This window comes from Pinus tabuliformis, chromosome 7 (assembly GCF_031772625.1).
Source record: "Pinus tabuliformis cultivar Carrire ecotype Pingquan chromosome 7, CPIR1, whole genome shotgun sequence".
NCBI classification, from domain to species: Eukaryota; Viridiplantae; Streptophyta; class Pinopsida; order Pinales; family Pinaceae; genus Pinus; species Pinus tabuliformis.
Window position 1 is genome coordinate 1,862,670,515 of NC_142293.1, and position 17,867 is coordinate 1,862,688,381.

General features: G+C 36.5%; 1 protein-coding gene across 1 annotated transcript in view; it reads right to left on the reverse strand.

Moving 5' to 3' along the window:
• Nucleotides 1-303: 303 nt before the first annotated feature.
• The window catches only part of LOC149255889 (2-oxoglutarate (2OG) and Fe(II)-dependent oxygenase superfamily protein), a 105,569-nt gene continuing 88,005 nt past the window's right edge, over nt 304-17,867 (reverse strand). The window contains exon 4 of the mRNA XM_089460594.1: nt 304-591. Within this exon, the coding sequence (XP_089316720.1) occupies nt 587-591 (5 nt within the window). The 3' untranslated portion in view covers nt 304-586. The remainder of the gene's footprint in view (nt 592-17,867) is intronic.

Below are 17,867 nucleotides of genomic sequence, written 5' to 3' on the forward strand. Positions count from 1 at the left end.
ATGCCAAAGTTTATTTCTTAGTTTTTACAAGTCATGCATCCCCCTTATATACTTGATGATTTAGATAAGCAGTAAGTAGAAAAACAAAAAGAATGTCTTATAGGCAACTAAACATATAAAGCAAACATGATTTCCATTTAAGAGAATGTAAATTAGATGAAGCATCATTATAAGGATCAACAATTACCTCTGGGAGGAGAGTTTGGAAAATTAGGAGTTAGAACTAGTTTCATTTGAAAAACACCAAATTCATATGGAGTGCTAGCTGTAGGAAAAAACATCAATAAATGTAAATATAGCTCATGTTCCAAAAATCTAGTAATAACCATGAAAAAAAAATGAATTCAGATTCTTCAGTAAATGCAATATAAGAAATAATCCCTTTCTCAAGCATAAAACATCCAAAATATGCTACATTGTTCTGGATTATTCTTTTAGAATGTACATGGTCCTTCAATGTCCGCAACTATGATTGAAAAAGTTGTCATCATTTACCACCACTTTTATACCTCCATGAGGTGATTCATTAAGACTCTTCAGCCCCTTTGAAATTTCATTTATCACCACGGGTGGGAGCTTCTCATTTTCAACCTATAACACAAGATATATATGTATTTATGTATGAAGATCCACTTCAAAATGGAAAGCATCACAAAAATTTATGCCTGACAAAAACCATATTAACTTATCGTGAGAAACTCGAAATATAACAACCTACATGCAATTTTCACCACTGTCCAGGATGTTGGGGTTTTACATTTTGTAAATTGAAGACTAATTGAAACTTTGCACCTTTAATTCTAGCATTGAGGAGATGAAAGGAAAAGGGACTTTCTTGCAGTGCTGAAGAAACCAAAATATGCCAAAAATATATGTATTGGTAAAGACAAAACATAAACATTCACAATATGCCAATTACTAATAGCTATTTATGTATAGGAAAATGGTAATAGAAAGCACAAAAAGGTCGAGTAAGAGATGAAAGGCCCCAACTATTTATTGATGTAAGGTTTTTACATTTGAAAGGAAGAGGGGCTTCCTTGTAGTAAGAAATAAACAAATTTATGCCAAAAATCTATGCATGAGGAGAAAAAGGGATAGAAACATTCATAATATGCCAATTTAGTTGTAGGAAAACCTATATTAGAGATAATTGAGTATCTATAATGAGTTAAAAGGCCCCATCATCCATCAGTAAGGTCAGGATTTTTACCATGTCCCACTGATACAATTGCCTAAAATTTAATTTGTAGCAATGGCTGAAAACATCCACTTGCTAATTTGGTAGATGTAACCTCCCTATCTAGTAGGTAAGATGGAATTTCACAACTCTCATTTACCTTGAAGGCTTGAGAATGAAAACTTCAGTAAGGAATGAGGAAAGAAAAAAGAATAGATAACATAGTCAAGGAATAAAGACCACTCGCCATGACAAGATAAAGGGGCCACATATTCATTCTTGTCTATATTGACCAATTGTATCTGGGTGAAACATGTGTACAACAGTAACATAATTAAAAGAATGAGAGTTCAAAGAAGATCCGTACAAAACATTTGCAGGTTGGTTGTAGAAAACAGTCAAGGTATGCATATGATGCAATGGTGTAGTTTTAGCAGGAAGAAATAAGAAAAGATATGAGGCTCCAAGAATTGGCAGGAGAAGAAAATATTTCTTCTTCTTTCTCTGGGACCAAGGATTCTTCAATTATTTTGCATGAGAAGTCTATTAATGACATAGTACACGCAGAATAAAATGGAAATCCTTTATCTGAAGAAAAAGGAAGCTTGTGAATGAATGGCATGCTTTTTGTTCAACCCATGGAAACAACATTAGTGTTTTCTAGTGTTCTATCTCTCCATACAAATAATCAACCTTTTCTAGTGCTCTATCTCCCCATAAAAATAATTAGCCTTCTCTAGTGCTCTATCTCTACATGAATATAATCAACCTTTTCTCTATCTCCGCATGAAAATTTTATACTAATCAAGTTTAAAAATTCTCAAAATGGCAGTCGAATTGGACTTGAATTCCAATGGTTGTACCACTATATCCTCCATGGAAAGGGGAATTGATGTGATTGGTTTTGGGTGAATTACATGAGCATTCTATATCAACGTAGCTTAGGATTTGGTACATATGAGCAAGCTATAATTGCATTAATGAATGAGATTCAAAGCCAATGGTCATTGCATTATGGATTTGTACATTGTTGGGAGATGAGAGATGTTATCTTCTTTTCCCCTTAAGTTTCAACCTTGTTAAAGTCCTTTTTTAGTGTACCAATAGGATAGGAACCATTCTATAGATGTATGATGATGTAGATAACATAAATATATGCAACTATATACTCTGTAAATTATTTGTCTTCAATTGTTCTTTGTACGACTGAGTTGGGTCAAGAGTACTTTTAACATTGAAAAGTTCATATAAATTACACTACATGTCTCAGAGGTTTGGTTTGCTCCATCTTCCAAATAAAAAAAATCATGTTAGCATGATAGAATTTATGTATCCACTAACTAACATTGCATTTGTAACGAATCTCCCGTATTTTTTTTTTAATCTTGTGTTGTTGAAACTCAATATTAAAATTCCCTTTAACAAATATTCTGGTTTAGCATGGGCATACACACAAGTCTCACTCCCTAGTATTTACCCAAAAAGAAAGAGGTTGAATTAAGCTAATGAAAATATTGATTCGATAATGGAAGGCATTATGTGTACTTAACATGGGCAAGTTGTTTCCTATTTAATCATAGCTTATTATTAATCTATGTCTGCAGAGTCATTATAAAATGGTTGACCAACAGATAACAAAAAGTTCTCAAGTTTGAGTTTGTGAAGCTAATGGTTCAAAAATTTACTTCATCCTTATTAGACACTCACTCAATGGTTATTACGCACCCACATTCTCCTTTAAGTCTACACTAGCAACTTACGACATTTATAGGGACATTGTTGTCCATGTCAATGATCACGATATGAGAGAAGTTGTAGGGTTAACATAAATATTCATCACAAATGTATATTATTGACATGTAAGCGCAAAGGAGATAGAAGAATTTGCAAACTAAGAAAACATCACTTTATAGGGTGAAAGAAACTATTAACAAATGGATTATGTACTTCCAATTCCATATAAGCGATGGTGGAATTTTGCCAAAAGGTTTCTGCAAATTTTCTTCATATATTTCTTCTTTGGTAAAGTGTCCTTCCTTCCAGCAAGAATGTTTGCATTGTGTCATGTCAAATCTACCTAGTTATTGTCATCAATCACATTTTGAGCTACATATTGCTATATTCGACATAACTAGTTTGAAAAACATATAACACCACAACCCAAACAAGGAGGAGGCCTTGAAATGCCCAAGTTACAGAAGAAAATCAGTTTAAACAACACTGTTAGGATTTGAAAAAGTCTCCAAGGTGTTTTTGTAAAAAAGGGTTTTCAATTCTGTGAGGACTGAGGAGAGTCACAACTATGTGCTTTAGTTTATTTCTGTTAGAGACTATGCCTCAGGTTTATGGTCCCTAGACCATTTTAGCCTCTCCAAATGATGTTTTATTTTATAAGACTAATGATGCAATAAGAGAGGGAATATCTAGCTAAAATTATTTTTTTGTATCTCAGCACATTGCAAATCATACAGTCCCTGTGGATGCAGATGGAGGTACAAAGAAGGTCATGCAAACCACTAGAGTTAAGGGCTATAATTCCCATCTTGTCTTTCATTCATTGTACATGACTCTGTTATGCTATAGAGAAGTATGAACTTAAAATGTCACATTGATTGTGTGCCTCTCTTTTGAGCAGGTCCATAGACACTTGCAACTTCGTATGGAAGCACAGAGAAAGTTTTTGCAGTCAGTTCTAGAGAAAGCAAGGAAACTCTTGCAAGTTAAAACTTGGGGTCAATTGGATTGAAAGTTGCTTGTTCAAAAATTTTTGAGAAGGCCTCAAGACTGAAAAGTGTCTACAATTTCTAATTTGACTTTCCCTACTTTGACTAAAATATCAGGTCTATTTCCAGAATCTGAAATTTTCAGTCAATAATTCTAGGTTGCAAACTTGTTTGGATATATTTCCTTCACTTCGAATGAGAGTTCAACGAAGATTCCTACAAAAAAACAGTCAAGATATGCATATGGCATACAATAGTGTAGTTTTTGTAGAAAGAAATGAAAAAAGATACGAGGTTGCAAGAATTTTCAGGAGAAGAAAGTAAAGTATTTCTTCTCCTGTTTTAAGGACCAAGGACTCTTCGACCATTTTGAATGAGAAGGCTACTAGTGACATAGTACAAACATAAGAAAATGACAACTGTTTATTTGGGAAGAAAAGGAAGCATGTGAATGAATGGAGTGCTTGTTCTTCAATCCATGCCAACAACATTAGCCTTTTCTAGTGCTCTGTCTCTGCATAAAAATGGCCAGCCTTTTCTAATGCTCTATTTGTGCATGAAAATAGTCAAATGCCTTAGGCAAGCAAATTTTATATGAATTAAGATAAAAACATGTTCCAACGAGAGTAATAAAATTTCAAACTGGTTGCAGAATTGGACTTGAATTCCAATGGTTATACCACTGTATCCTCCAAGGAATGGGGGCTTGATATGAATGGTTTTGGGTGGAGCATATGAGTCTTTGGCACATATGAGCACACAGTGGTTGCATTCATGAATGAGGATTAGATCCAATAGCCATTGTATTATGGCTTTATACATTTCTTAGATATGAGAAATCCTTTCGTCTTTTTCCCTTGAGTTTTAAGCTCGATCAAGACCTCTGCTAGCATATCAATAAGATGCACGGCATTCTACATTATATATGTGATGATGTAGATAATGCACTTATACAACTACATGCTCTGGAAATTCTTTAGCTTCAGTTGTTCTATGTGCCAAAAAGTGTCCAAGGCCTACAACAATATCCTGGACCCTAGGAAACAACAAATAGAATAAATTCAACTAAATGCCCTTTCACTTATTCATGTAGATTAAATAAATTCAACTAATTTTCCTTTCACTTCTTCATGTAGATTAAATAAATTCAACTAATTTACCTTTCACAACTAATGTATTGAATTCAAGTCCGAATTCAAATTATGATTGGAATTACTAGTCCAGTTGCGTAATGATTAGTTTCCGAGCGTAGAAACAATCTGACAGACATCAAAGTAATTGGAAGACAATACATTTTCAAGCGAACATAACTAAAAATTGTAGAACATCCGGTACATCAAAAACCCATTTCTCACACCAGTACAACTGAAAATGGAAAACAACATATATTATACTATGTATCAGAGTCCCAAATAAATTCTCTCTCACCTCATATGAGATCAGAAAAGTTTCTCTAATAAATCGCATGTTTTTTTTTTAAACGGACACTAACCTTGGCTGTTTGGGTAAACTTGCAACTATCTCAGAGATATAATTCTGAACATTAAAATCCTATGAAATGGAATCTACCATACCTCTATATAGAACTAAATTCTATGACTAAATCAGACCAAATGCACTTAATTCCCCTTACTGAAACTCTTTGTAATATTTGACTTATGTTTGAAGTTTGTAATGATACCATGAACAACCTCTTTCGAAGAGAGAAAGAGTTTGAAACAACTACGCAGCGAAAGTGATCGAGATATGCTTCTTTTCATGTCTCTTAAGCTTCACATTGTAATTATTTTTCATCCAACGTTAAGAGTGGTGTTATCCTGAACTTTTCTTCTCGGGCAACATTCTTTACTGTCCCGATCTGTGGAGGAAGCGATCAAGTGATGACCTCGATCTGTCAGTGATGGTTAGCTTCCTCATTATCTTCTTCCCCATCGATATTGAACCACCCTTGTTATGAGATGTTGATATATGGTGTTTTATGGAAAAATAACAGTATCTGAGTTGGGTGTAAACTTAAAGAAAGTAAAGTGAAGATCAGCGATGGTGGTGGCTGCTCGTCTGGCTATTAATGACCAGGAGTTCCATGAGGCCACTTCCACTTGCCATTCCTTCACAATTTGCTTTAGCATATAAATCTCTCATTCATATGTGGGATTATTCAAAACAACTCTATGAAACATTTCAAGGTTATCATTGATGGGTTTTCCTCCTTGAATAAGGACAACACCCTTGGCATACCTATGTACACCAATCTGAATTTCAAATGGTTGTTGTAAATTAGAAATTGCCAATCCTGGTGCCTTGCTAATATTCACTTTTGACTCTTCAAAATATCTCAGTTTGATTCTTTCTCCAACTCCCATCCTTCTTTGAAATGGTGACTATTGGTCACTAACAAGATCAAGTGCCTTATGAATCCCTTCTCTAATAATTGTTCAATTGTCACTTCATTTACTTCCAACAATGACTAATGATACAATTCAATGTTAGGAAATGGAGATTTGAGGAGAAACGGAATCCCATGTTCAACATTCGTCTTCATTGGAAACCCTTTGAGTTCTTAAAACACTTCATCATATGCTTCCACAAGTTTCTCTAGTTGTTACTATGCTCATTATTAGAAAATTTTATGGATTCTCCAACCTCCATTTTACCTTCATTTTGATTCTATCCTAAGAATAGTAATCTAAATTTCTTGTTTGTACTTATCAACCTACTTTCTTATTGTGCGCTTGTCAAAGATATTTTTCTATTTTATTTTGTGAATGTTGACAATGAAAAATGTCCATCCTTTACCAAGTAGTACTAATTTTCCCTTCATGTACAGGCTCCCAAGTATTACCCTACATACATCAAGTGGTATGGCATCCAAAACCACATCATCAATATAATTTGCGTCAATGGAAAATATAAACTTGCACTACTTGGTGACTCCCACTTCCATATCTTGAATTACCCATAGCGAAGAATAAGGTTGGAGATGGTCTTGCACTTATAGTCCAAGTTTTTCTACTAGATAGGATGATACAAAATTTGATTGTAATCCAAGATGAAAGAGACAATCAACCTTCATTTTATCAAGCTAAATTTTTGCATGGAATAATTTGGACATCTACCTTTCAATTCAAGACTAAAAATATTCAAGCTTACCTCTTTGTGAGTGGATTTACAAATTATTCTTCCAACAACAATGAAATTGCTCTAAATTTAGCTTCAATTTTCAACTATTAATATAGCCTTCTTTTTCTATTGCTTATGGTGTTGTATATGAATTTTGGATCAAATTTCCAACATTTGTCCTATGTGCCCATCAACATGATAATATTTACGATGGGTTGAGAATCAAGGTTTTGTTGAATGGTGGCTACCAGTTTTTTTAAGGGAAATCATCCTCTCTCTCAATGTCAGGATTGAAAATTACCAAGGCTCATGCTCAGAAATGAAAAGGAAGCAAGGAGGTTCCATTCAATATAGTTTTTTCATGTCCTAAGGGCACAAAATAGCCAAGTGGACCAATTAGATAATCATTTGGCTCTTCTAGATGAGGAAAAATTAAAGACAAAAGGGGGGATAATATCTTCATCCCATATCCCATAACATAATTGATATTATCTATAATTCAATAGAAAATGTCAAATTGCAATGAAGGACAAAAATAGAGACAAGGTGGTGTAGTGCATTCAATCTGAAATCATGGGTATTAATAAACCACAATGCCTGAGTACTCTCTCACATATCACTTGCAATGACATTGTAGGACCTTAATGGCATAAAATGTTTCTAGATATTATAAGTGCAATTATTTTGGTTTGTTTTGTTATGGAATGTGTTGGTTTCAAGGATGATAGTGGCTTCCAGAGACCAGACCCTTCCCTTCAAACTTCTATTTTGATGTTTCATTAATATTTTTTCTATGCATGTGTTTTGGCAGACTTTCTTCTAAATATGGGATCCACCATTCTGTAATAGAGCATCATTTCAAGTCTAGATTTGTGCCTTTTCAAGCTCATGTCATGAAAAACATGGAGGGTTTGGAGGATGGCCGGGAAGAGTGACCCAAGTCATTGCTTTTCATCTAAGCCATCAGATTCACATCATGCTTTGACACAGAATGAATATCTCCTTGTTTACAATTAGGTACCTATCTCAAATATGAATAATATAATTTTGATAAAGTTTGTTAAGTTATGGTATGTTCTATGCTTATAACAGTTTACTTCTTTTTCTGTTCCACAGATTAGCAATCACATGTACATAAAGTAAAGTGCAGATAGAACATTAAACGATCGACAGAAAACAAGCCAAAACAAGAGACACAAGATGTGGCGGCTAGCCAGGGACAAACCCCACAATGCGTGGGGAAACCCTTTGATCAAATCTTCTTTTATATTCAATAATTCAGCAGAGAGAAATAGTACAATAAATCTTATTTATATCAGCAGTAGCAAACCCTAGATCAGCAGCATCAGCATTAGCGGCTTCATCATCAAAACTAGGGCAAACTATATCTCCTCATAACTATTTATATCCTTCAATTAAGCTCTTCTAATATCATCATTCATAAAGTCCTGATGATGGATCCCGATTGGGATTTGAAACATTGACAGAAAATGGTTAGTACTGTGGATTCTCCAGTAACTGAGTCAAAAGATATAAACCACAGATGTCTTAAATCCGGAATCTTGTCCCTATACGGAGGGGATACTTGGAGTGAAATCATTTTACTCGAAAAATTTAGAGTGAAGATAGCAAGAAGAGCTGCGGACCTCACTTAGCTGATCCTTAAATCTACTCTCCTCATAACTATTTATATCCTTCAATTAAGCTCTTCTAATATCATCATTCATAAATTCTTGATGATGGATCCCGATTGGGATTTGAAACGTTGACAGGAAATGGTTCGTACTGTGGATTCTCCGGTAACTGAGTCAAAAGATATAAACCACAGATGTCTTAAATCCAGAATCTTGTCCCTATACGGAGGGGATACTTGGAGTGAAATCATTTTACTCGAAAAATTTAGAGTGAAGATAGCAAGAAGAGCTGCGGACCTCACTCAGCTGATCCTTAAATCTACTCTCCTCATAACTATTTATATCCTTCAATTAAGCTCTTCTAATATCATCATTCATAAAGTCCTGATGATGGATCCTGATTGGGATTTGAAACGTTGACAGAAAATGGTTTGTACTGTGGATTCTCCGGTGACTGAGTCAAAAGATATAAACCACAAATGTCTTAAATCCAGAATCTTGTCCCTATACGGAGGGGATACTTGGAGTGAAATCATTTTACTCGAAAAATTTAGAGTGAAGATAGCAAGAAGAGCTGCGGATCTCACTCAGCTGATCCTTAAATCTACTCTCCTCATAATCTTCTAATATCATCATTCATAAAGTCCTGATGATGGATCCCGATTGGGATTTGAAACGTTGACAGAAAATGGTTCGTACTGTGGATTTTCCAGTAACTGAGTCAAAAGATATAAACCACAGATGTCTAAAATCCAGAATCTTGTCCCTATACGGAGGGGATACTTGGAGTGAAATCATTTTACTCGAAAAATTTAGAGTGAAGATAGCAAGAAGAGCTGCGGACCTCACTCAGCTGATCCTTAAATCTATTCTCCTCATAACTATTTATATCCTTCAATTAAGCTCTTCTAATATCATCATTCATAAAGTCCTAATGATGCATCCCGATTGCGATTTGAAACGTTGACAGAAAATGGTTCGTACTGTGGATTCTCCAGTAACTGAGTCAAAAGATATAAACCACAGACATCTTAAATCCAGAATCTTGTTCCTATACGGAGGGGATACTTGGAGTGAAATCATTTTACTCGAAAAATTTAGAGTGAAGATAGCAAGAAGAGTTGCGGACCTCACTCAGCTGATCCTTAAATCTACTCTCCTCGTAACTATTTATATCCTTCAATTAAGCTCTTCTAATATCATCATTCATAAATTCCCGATGATGGATCTCGATTAGGATTTGAAACGTTGACAGAAAATGGTTCGTACTGTGGATTCTCCGGTAACTTAGTCAAAAGACATAAACCACAGATGTCTTAAATCCAGAATCTTGTCCCTATACGGAGGGGATACTTGGAGTGAAATCATTTTACTTGAAAAATTTAGAGTGAAGATAGCAAGAAGAGCTGCGGACCTCACTCAGCGGATCGTTAAATCTACTCTCCTCATAACTATTTATATCCTTCAATTAATCTCTTCTAATATCATCATTCATAAAGTCCTGATGATGGATCCCGATTGGGATTTGAAACGTTGACAGAAAATGGTTTGTACTGTGGATTCTCCGGTAACTGAGTCAAAAGATATAAACCACAGATGTCTTAAATCCAGAATCTTGTCCCTATACGGAGGGGATACTTGGAGTGAAATCATTTTACTCGAAAAATTTAGAGTGAAGATAGCAAGAAGAGCTGCAGACCTCACTCAGTTGATCCTTAAATCTACTCTCCTCATAACTATTTATATCCTTCAATTAAGCTCTTCTAATATCATCATTCATAAAGTCCTGATGATGGATCTCGATAGGGATTTGAAATGTTGACAGAAAATGGTTCGTACTGTGGATTCTCCGGTAACTGAGTCAAAAGATATAAACCACAGATGTCTTAAATCCAGAATCTTGTCCCTATACGGAGGGGATACTTGGAGTGAAATCATTTTACTCGAAAAATTTAGAGTGAAGATAGCAAGAAGAGCTGCGGACCTCACTCAGCTGAACCTTAAATCTACTCTCCTCATAACTATTTATATCCTTCAATTAAGCTCTTCTAATATCATCATTCATAAAGTCCTGATGATGGATCCCAATTGGGATTTGAAACGTTGACAGAAAATGGTTCGTACTGTGGATTCTTCGATAACTGAGTCAAAAGATATCTCACATACCAACCGTCGGATCGGCTTGATTCCACCACCAAAATTTGTGGCTTCCAAAGGAGGTTCAGATGAACCTACAGCGCAGTTCAGATGAGGAGATATTCTAGTCCACGTAGGTCAAACTTTACTTTTGCAGTTGCATCTTCAGTTTCAGCGGCTTCCTTCAAACTAGGGCAGCTAATATCTTGCAAACCGTCCGTCGGATTGACTTGATTCCACCATCAAAAGTTGCGGCTTTCAAAGGAGGTTCAGATGAACCTACAGTGTAGTTCAGATGAGGAGATCTTCTAGTCCACGTAGGTCAAACTTTACTTCTGCAGTTGCAGCTTCAGTTTCAGCAGCTTCCTTCAAACTAGGGTAGTCGATTTCTTGCAAACCGTCCGTCGGATTGACTTGATTCCACCACCAAAAGTTGCAGCTTTCAGAGGAGGTTTAGATGAACCTACATTACATATCAGAAGAGGAGGTTTGATGGTCCACGCTGGTCAAAGTTTGGATCTGCAGTTGCAGCTTCAATTTCAACAGCTTCCGGCTTCACATGTGTGAGAGAGAGACCCTTTTCTGCGCAGTAGAGAAGAGACTCTTTTCTGCGCAGTAGAGAGAGAGAGATGTGATGAGATGAGTGATTCAAAATGAGGAAAAGTCCTCCTATATTTATACACAACGTTGGTGTTTGAATAGATGCGACTGTTAGGCTTATGAGCCTACATGAGTTGTAGGTCGGCGTGATAATATTTCCATAATCAAAATAAATTCATATCTCCATGAATACTTATCGGAATTGGATGATCTTTATATCAATCCTACACCTCTCAACGAGAGGAATCTAATAAAAATATTATCAGCCATGAATAAGATGACCCACATGAATTTTGGCCCTAGTTGCCAATTTTAATAGAAGCTCAAAACTCCAGACATGCAGAATTAAAAGAGATTGTGAAAAATTGGAAAAGGAAAAATAAGAAACTTGAAGCTAGGTATCATGTGCTTTAAAAATTTTCCTAGGCATCACTAATTTTCAATTCCAAAAAAACTGGAAATAAGGGATGATCCAAAAAAAAAAGGTTCAACAACTCATAAGCAATTGCTACTAGTCAAAAAAATCAAAATCATCCACTAAAGTGAACCTTGGGAGAGGTTTTTGACCATAGGGAAAACCCTCAGAAACCCTAAAAAAAGAAACAAATCTGAAAACCCTAGATGAATAACCCTTAGGGTAGTGCCTCTGGCCAAAAATATTCAAATTAGTTGCACTAAGTAAAATGAAATAGGTTCTCACCTGCTCTAAAATTGTCCAAGGCCTACAACGATATCCTGGACCCATCAAAAGAAGTACGAGGAGATGCTTACTAGTCCAACACTTAGGAAGTTTCCCAGCCTATGAGCAGCATGAGTCGGAACCCTCGACGAACCCTCGGTGAACCCTTTGCGACCTTCACTGTGAAATAATCATGAAATGCCCTCTACGACCTTCACTGTGAACCCTCTACAACCTTCACTGCTAAATAATCATGACATGCCCCTTGAGACCTTCACTGTGAACCTTCTCTAACCTCCATTGCCAAAAAATCACCCTCTGCGACCTTCACTATGCTTGGTGTGAAACCTGTCCTCCCCTACTCACCTCTCCTACCCAATCTACAGAACAAGGAATGGACCTCATCACTGGAACTACTACTCTAGAAAGGGAAGGAAAGACTAATTCATTAGTCACTATCATTCGCATATGGAACTGGATTGGCTGAATGACCGACTTAGCTGACAGAACGAATGGCCCCTTTGGAAATGTTTCTCAACCTACGTGCCTTTGCGACCTTCACTTCCAGGAAATGTTGCTCAACCTACGTGCCTCTATGACCCTAGCTACTCAACCTACGTACCTCTGCGACCTTCACTGTGCCTTCACTGCGACCCTGGCTGCTCAACTTGCTTGCCTTTGCTACCTTGACTATGCCTATGGTTGCTCAACCTGCGTGCCTTTACAACCCTGGATTCTCAACCTGCGTACCTCTGTGACCTTCACTGTGCCTTCACTGCGAGAAAATCACAAAACCTGGCTTCTCAACCTGCGTGCCTCTGCGACCGTGGATGCTCAACCTGCGTGCCTTTATGACCTTCATTGTGCCTTCACTGTAAAAAAATCACAAACCCTGGTTGCTCAACCTGCATGCAGCCTTCACTGTGCCTTCACTGCTAAAAAATCACAAATAATGTATGCACTCAGCGTACTTTAATTTTGTTTTAGCTGCTTTTTTTTATGCGCTTGGCCATAATATTTAATAAAAAACACCCTAAAATACTAATATTTCTCTATGGTATATAAAAACCCAAAATCCCCTAGTTATATAGTCAATATAATGTTTTTTTTTTTTTTTTTTTTTTTTTTTTTTTTTTTTTTTTTTTTACCCCAATATGAACGCACGTGATATAGTATTGCTTCGTCAGTGAAGCCCCATGGAGACGAGCTTGGTCTGGTTGTTGTATCCTCCCAAGTTGAGAGGGAGAGATAGGAACATCATTATTGTCTTCACTTAGGAAGACAAAATGGAGGATTGGATAAGCATTTGGCATCTCATACTCTTTGAGGATGAGGTAAGGCATCCAAGATGAGAGTAGTCGTGGACCAATATTCTTTGAGGATTGGCTTTCCAAGATAAGAATAGTCCAAAGAAGGTCATACTCTGTGAACACCCAGTGGAGTATGTACCTTGAAAGACAATGATGATGATGTCTATGAATCATTGGTCTCACCAGCATTGTGTTATGATCTTGTGGAGAGATAGAGTTGTTAGTCAAGGCCTTGCTATGTGACAATGTTGGTTGGTATGATGCTAAACATATGGGTTACCAATCTGACTCTTCTTATTAGATCTCTTCATATTTATAATATTCATGTACCATTTATGAATACCTCCCTAGTTAAGAGGGAGTGTTGGAAAATGTGTAACTAGGTTCGGTCTTCATAAATATGATATGTACTTTTGATTCTTGTAAAATGAAAGAAAAATATTGTTATTGTTTTTGGTGCATGAGTTTCATGCTCAAGGTATTTATTTTATAGTTCAAACACCCATTGAGTGATTCTAGGGTTTGTCCTAGGTCAAGAAAAAGGGTCATTGTCATAAGTTGAAGACCCCATCGGGCACATTGTAACTTGTAAATAAAATTTTTATTTTTTTTAAAAGTGTCAAGATACCCTCCAAGACCAAGTCGGCCAGACACTTGGAAAGTCGACCTAAAAGGAAGAGCCATGTCCACCTTGAAGAGCCTATACATAGGAGGAAACTCGTCCTCCTTGAGACACATTCATCCATCACTCATTTCTAGCGAAGAAGGAGGAAGAAGAAGGAAGAGGACGAAGGAGACTTTTGTTTGGGCTATTTATCTGTCACACGTGTGAAGGAGGACTAGGGTTTCTGCAACATATCTAGGGTTTTCATCTACAAGTGTGATCTTAGAACAAAATAAGGCAAGGTCAAGTGAAGGTCACCAAAGGTCATTCTCAAGCTCCAGAATTCAAAGAGAGGCAAGCAAAGGTCTAAGGAAGCCTTAGAAGGCCAAATGAGGCTCACACATGTGGTAACAGTCATTGTTGGAGGGCTGAAATTTTTAGGTTTGCAGTGGAGGCCGAAATTTTGTAGCATAAGGTTGAAGAAGTGTTATTGGAAGAGATTTGACTAGGTTTGACTGGATCAAGGTTAGCACATCATCCGGAGAGGTTGGTCTTGGTATTGGAGGGTATTGGTTTTAGTCTTAAGGCCTTGGAATTCGTCAATTGAAGAATCGACAAGGAAGAGAAGCGATTTGCGGGTTTTCCTCTCATGTGGAGAGCTTTTGGCCCTTGCTTGCAGCCTATATTTTGTGTTCTTGTTATTCTTGTTTTGGTAGATGTTTGATGATATACAAATAATAATAACAAATCTAATAAGTAAAAGAACATCACAAGAAGTTATCAAGTAAATAGAAATCACTCTAATCATTGCCCTATATTTTCTCAACAATGTGCAACCTCATGAAGATATCACTAAACATTATTACACATCGGCCTTGCCGACTAACATTTATGTTTTCATAAAGACAGTTGCGAAAGAAACATCAGCCTTAAACTTTGTGGAAGCTCTTACTATAGAGAAATATTTGTGATCTATTGGAGACATTGGCAACGATGAGGATTTGAAGGACTCCGAAAACACTGGTAAGAAAAACCAAGCCTCTTCTAGTAGAACCAAAGACAAAGATTTAATCAATGTGGAAGGATTTACCAAGTCTCTGAAGTTGCTCACAAACGGAGTAGAATTGAAGAGACGGTCAAGGAAGGCATCCACTATCAGTAGCAAGTCTTCCAAGCCACTGTTATTCAAAATAAATAAAAACTCTCAATCGGCCAAGTCTGCTCAGGGTTCTAACATGGTGTTCAATATCGAAAGCATGGGCATGGATATCTTCTGCAACTTTCATTAAGAAAACCATTCGAAAAATACATGCCTACAATGGAACCACAACATGAACAACATGATGGTGAATCTCGTTGACACCTTATTAACGGAAGATCAAACTAAGCAGAATGAAGAGACAAATGAACCTGTCGCAATTGAAGAAAGTATGGGTGTTGGACATTCATTGGATATGTTTAGTATCATATATAACAATTAAAAAAAAGTGTTGATCAGCCGACAACGAGTGAAGCTCCTCTCAGGTAGTCATTTGACCATTACAACCTGAGGAGCAAGGGACCTATTTCTGAGCATTAAATTAAGAAGTAATTACTGGACATAATTTTTCCGCCTTCTAACCCAACTTAGAATTCACATAATAATTCTGGAGGTTCTCCTTCTTCTAAGAACACTTCCAACTGTTGAAAAGTGTAACTAGGTTCGGTCTCCATAATGACATGTAATTATGATCTTTGTAAATGACAAAAAGAAGAGAATAAGATTATTATTGTAAGACTTGCTTCATGGGTTTCATGAGCAAGAGATTTTATTTATATGGCTCCAAGAGATTTTATTTAGATGGCTCCCATTGAGAGCCTTAGGATTTTCCATGAAGAACCCTTCTTGTGGATATAACAATGTATATGAGTCTATAAAAATGTCTAGAAGCCCTCCAACGACAAGCACTAATACTCCTCTTCAAGTCAGCCTTAAAACAGAGAAAATAACTCATGTTGACTCATCTATTTGGAGACACACATTTTCATATGTATAGGTCAGCTTATTATATGGGACAAACCACTATAAATAGGTGGAATGGTCTCTGCATTATTACAACACGGAGGTTCGGGTTCCTCTGAAATTTCAGTGATGAAGTACAGTCAACAGTTCAGTGACATCTATGAGATATTCAAATGGGTAAGGGAGGGACAACGAGTTTGTGTTTAAGGCTAAATCATAGTAAGTAAGGCTCAGACCTCTCTAATATTCAGGTCATGGTCACAACAAAAGGAAGAGAAAAAGTCAAATGCAAAGAAGGAACTCAAATAATCGATGGAGGAGCATCAAGGGTCCTTTTAGGGCTCAACAGAAGTTATGTTTCATAAGATAAGGGACTCTAGGCTATAGCAGAGGAAGACCATTGTGTGGTGCTATGAAGAAGCTATTGTTCTCGGATCTATCACAGTATTTTGGTGTTGCTACAGTGGTCACATTTTGGTGACACTACATTGACATGTCTCGGTGCCATCACTAGTGTATCTATAGCTTGTTGAGGAGATGATCTCAAGATTAAGAAGGTTGAAGAGGAAGAGGAGTCAAGAAGGAGAAAAGAGATGAAGACAGAGAACTAGTTTCTTGGTCTTGGAGTGGCTAATAGGTCAAGGGTCTTGTTCTTGGTATTTGTCAATTGGAATCTCTATAAGAAGAATTTGTGTAGGTTTTCCTCTCAAAGTGTGAGAGGTTTTGGCCCTGGATGATAGCCTACATTCTGTGTCTCTTTTCTATTTATTTTCATGCATTAGTTACTGTTTGATGAAGAATAACACTAATAAACTAAGAATAAGAAGATCCTAATCTAAAGAAGTAAAAAGCATTCACAAGCAGTCACTAATTGAAGATAAATCACCTAATGTCAATGCCCTAGATTTCTCAACATGGTATCAGAGCTAAGGTGACAGTGAAGGCAGGGCATCTAATCAAAGAGACACTCAAGGATTGAGTTTCAAGGAAGGCATCAAAGCAAAGTGAAGGATATACATTGAAGAATCAAACCCTAGATAAAATGAGGAATTCTACTTCAAATGAGTCTTGGGATCATCAAATAATCAAGGCCAAAGCCTTATTTATACTCAAGGCGAATATATCTACAAATCAAGGAAAATGGAAGTCTTCACCAACAAGAGTGTTGGATCCTATAGTCTTTAGGAAAAGACCACAAAGACCCTCATCAAGATGAAGAGATCTATAAAGAAAGGCATCTCATAGTATAGATAATCATTTCTGGGACTAATATCACATCATCTTGGAGATCCTAGAAGTATGTTTGATCTTCATTCATTCACTACCAAAGAATTCGAAGCATCTTGAAGGTGAGAAGGCATTATCATTTTCAAAATCTATAATGCAAGCTCCCTATCATTGCAGCAAGGATCCCCTCCTCATCCTTGAAGAAGATCATCCAAGGAAGCATCAAAACATCCTCATCAATCACCATCTAAAGGCATTGACATCATAAAAGGAGCAATCTCCTTTATTGAAGAATGGATTTTCATTTGGAAGAAGATCATCTAAAAGGGGCACTAGTACATCTTCTTCAAACACCATCAAAGTGATCAAGTTGAATATTTAATCTTCACTTGTCAAGTAAGTATCTTTCATTCTATAATAAAATTTGGTAAAATGACTTCGTTTTGCAAGGAGATCTATAAACGGGTTGGGTCATCAAGCATCCTTGCATGGAAAGAGGAGGATAGACATAGTCCTCAAAGAAAGTAAAGTCATTGAACATACAAATGAAAAGGTATCCTATGAATACATGGAAATAGATTCTTATGAAAGATCCCCTCATATAGCAGTATTGGAGACATCAAAGAGATAGTATATGATAATCTGGTAGAAC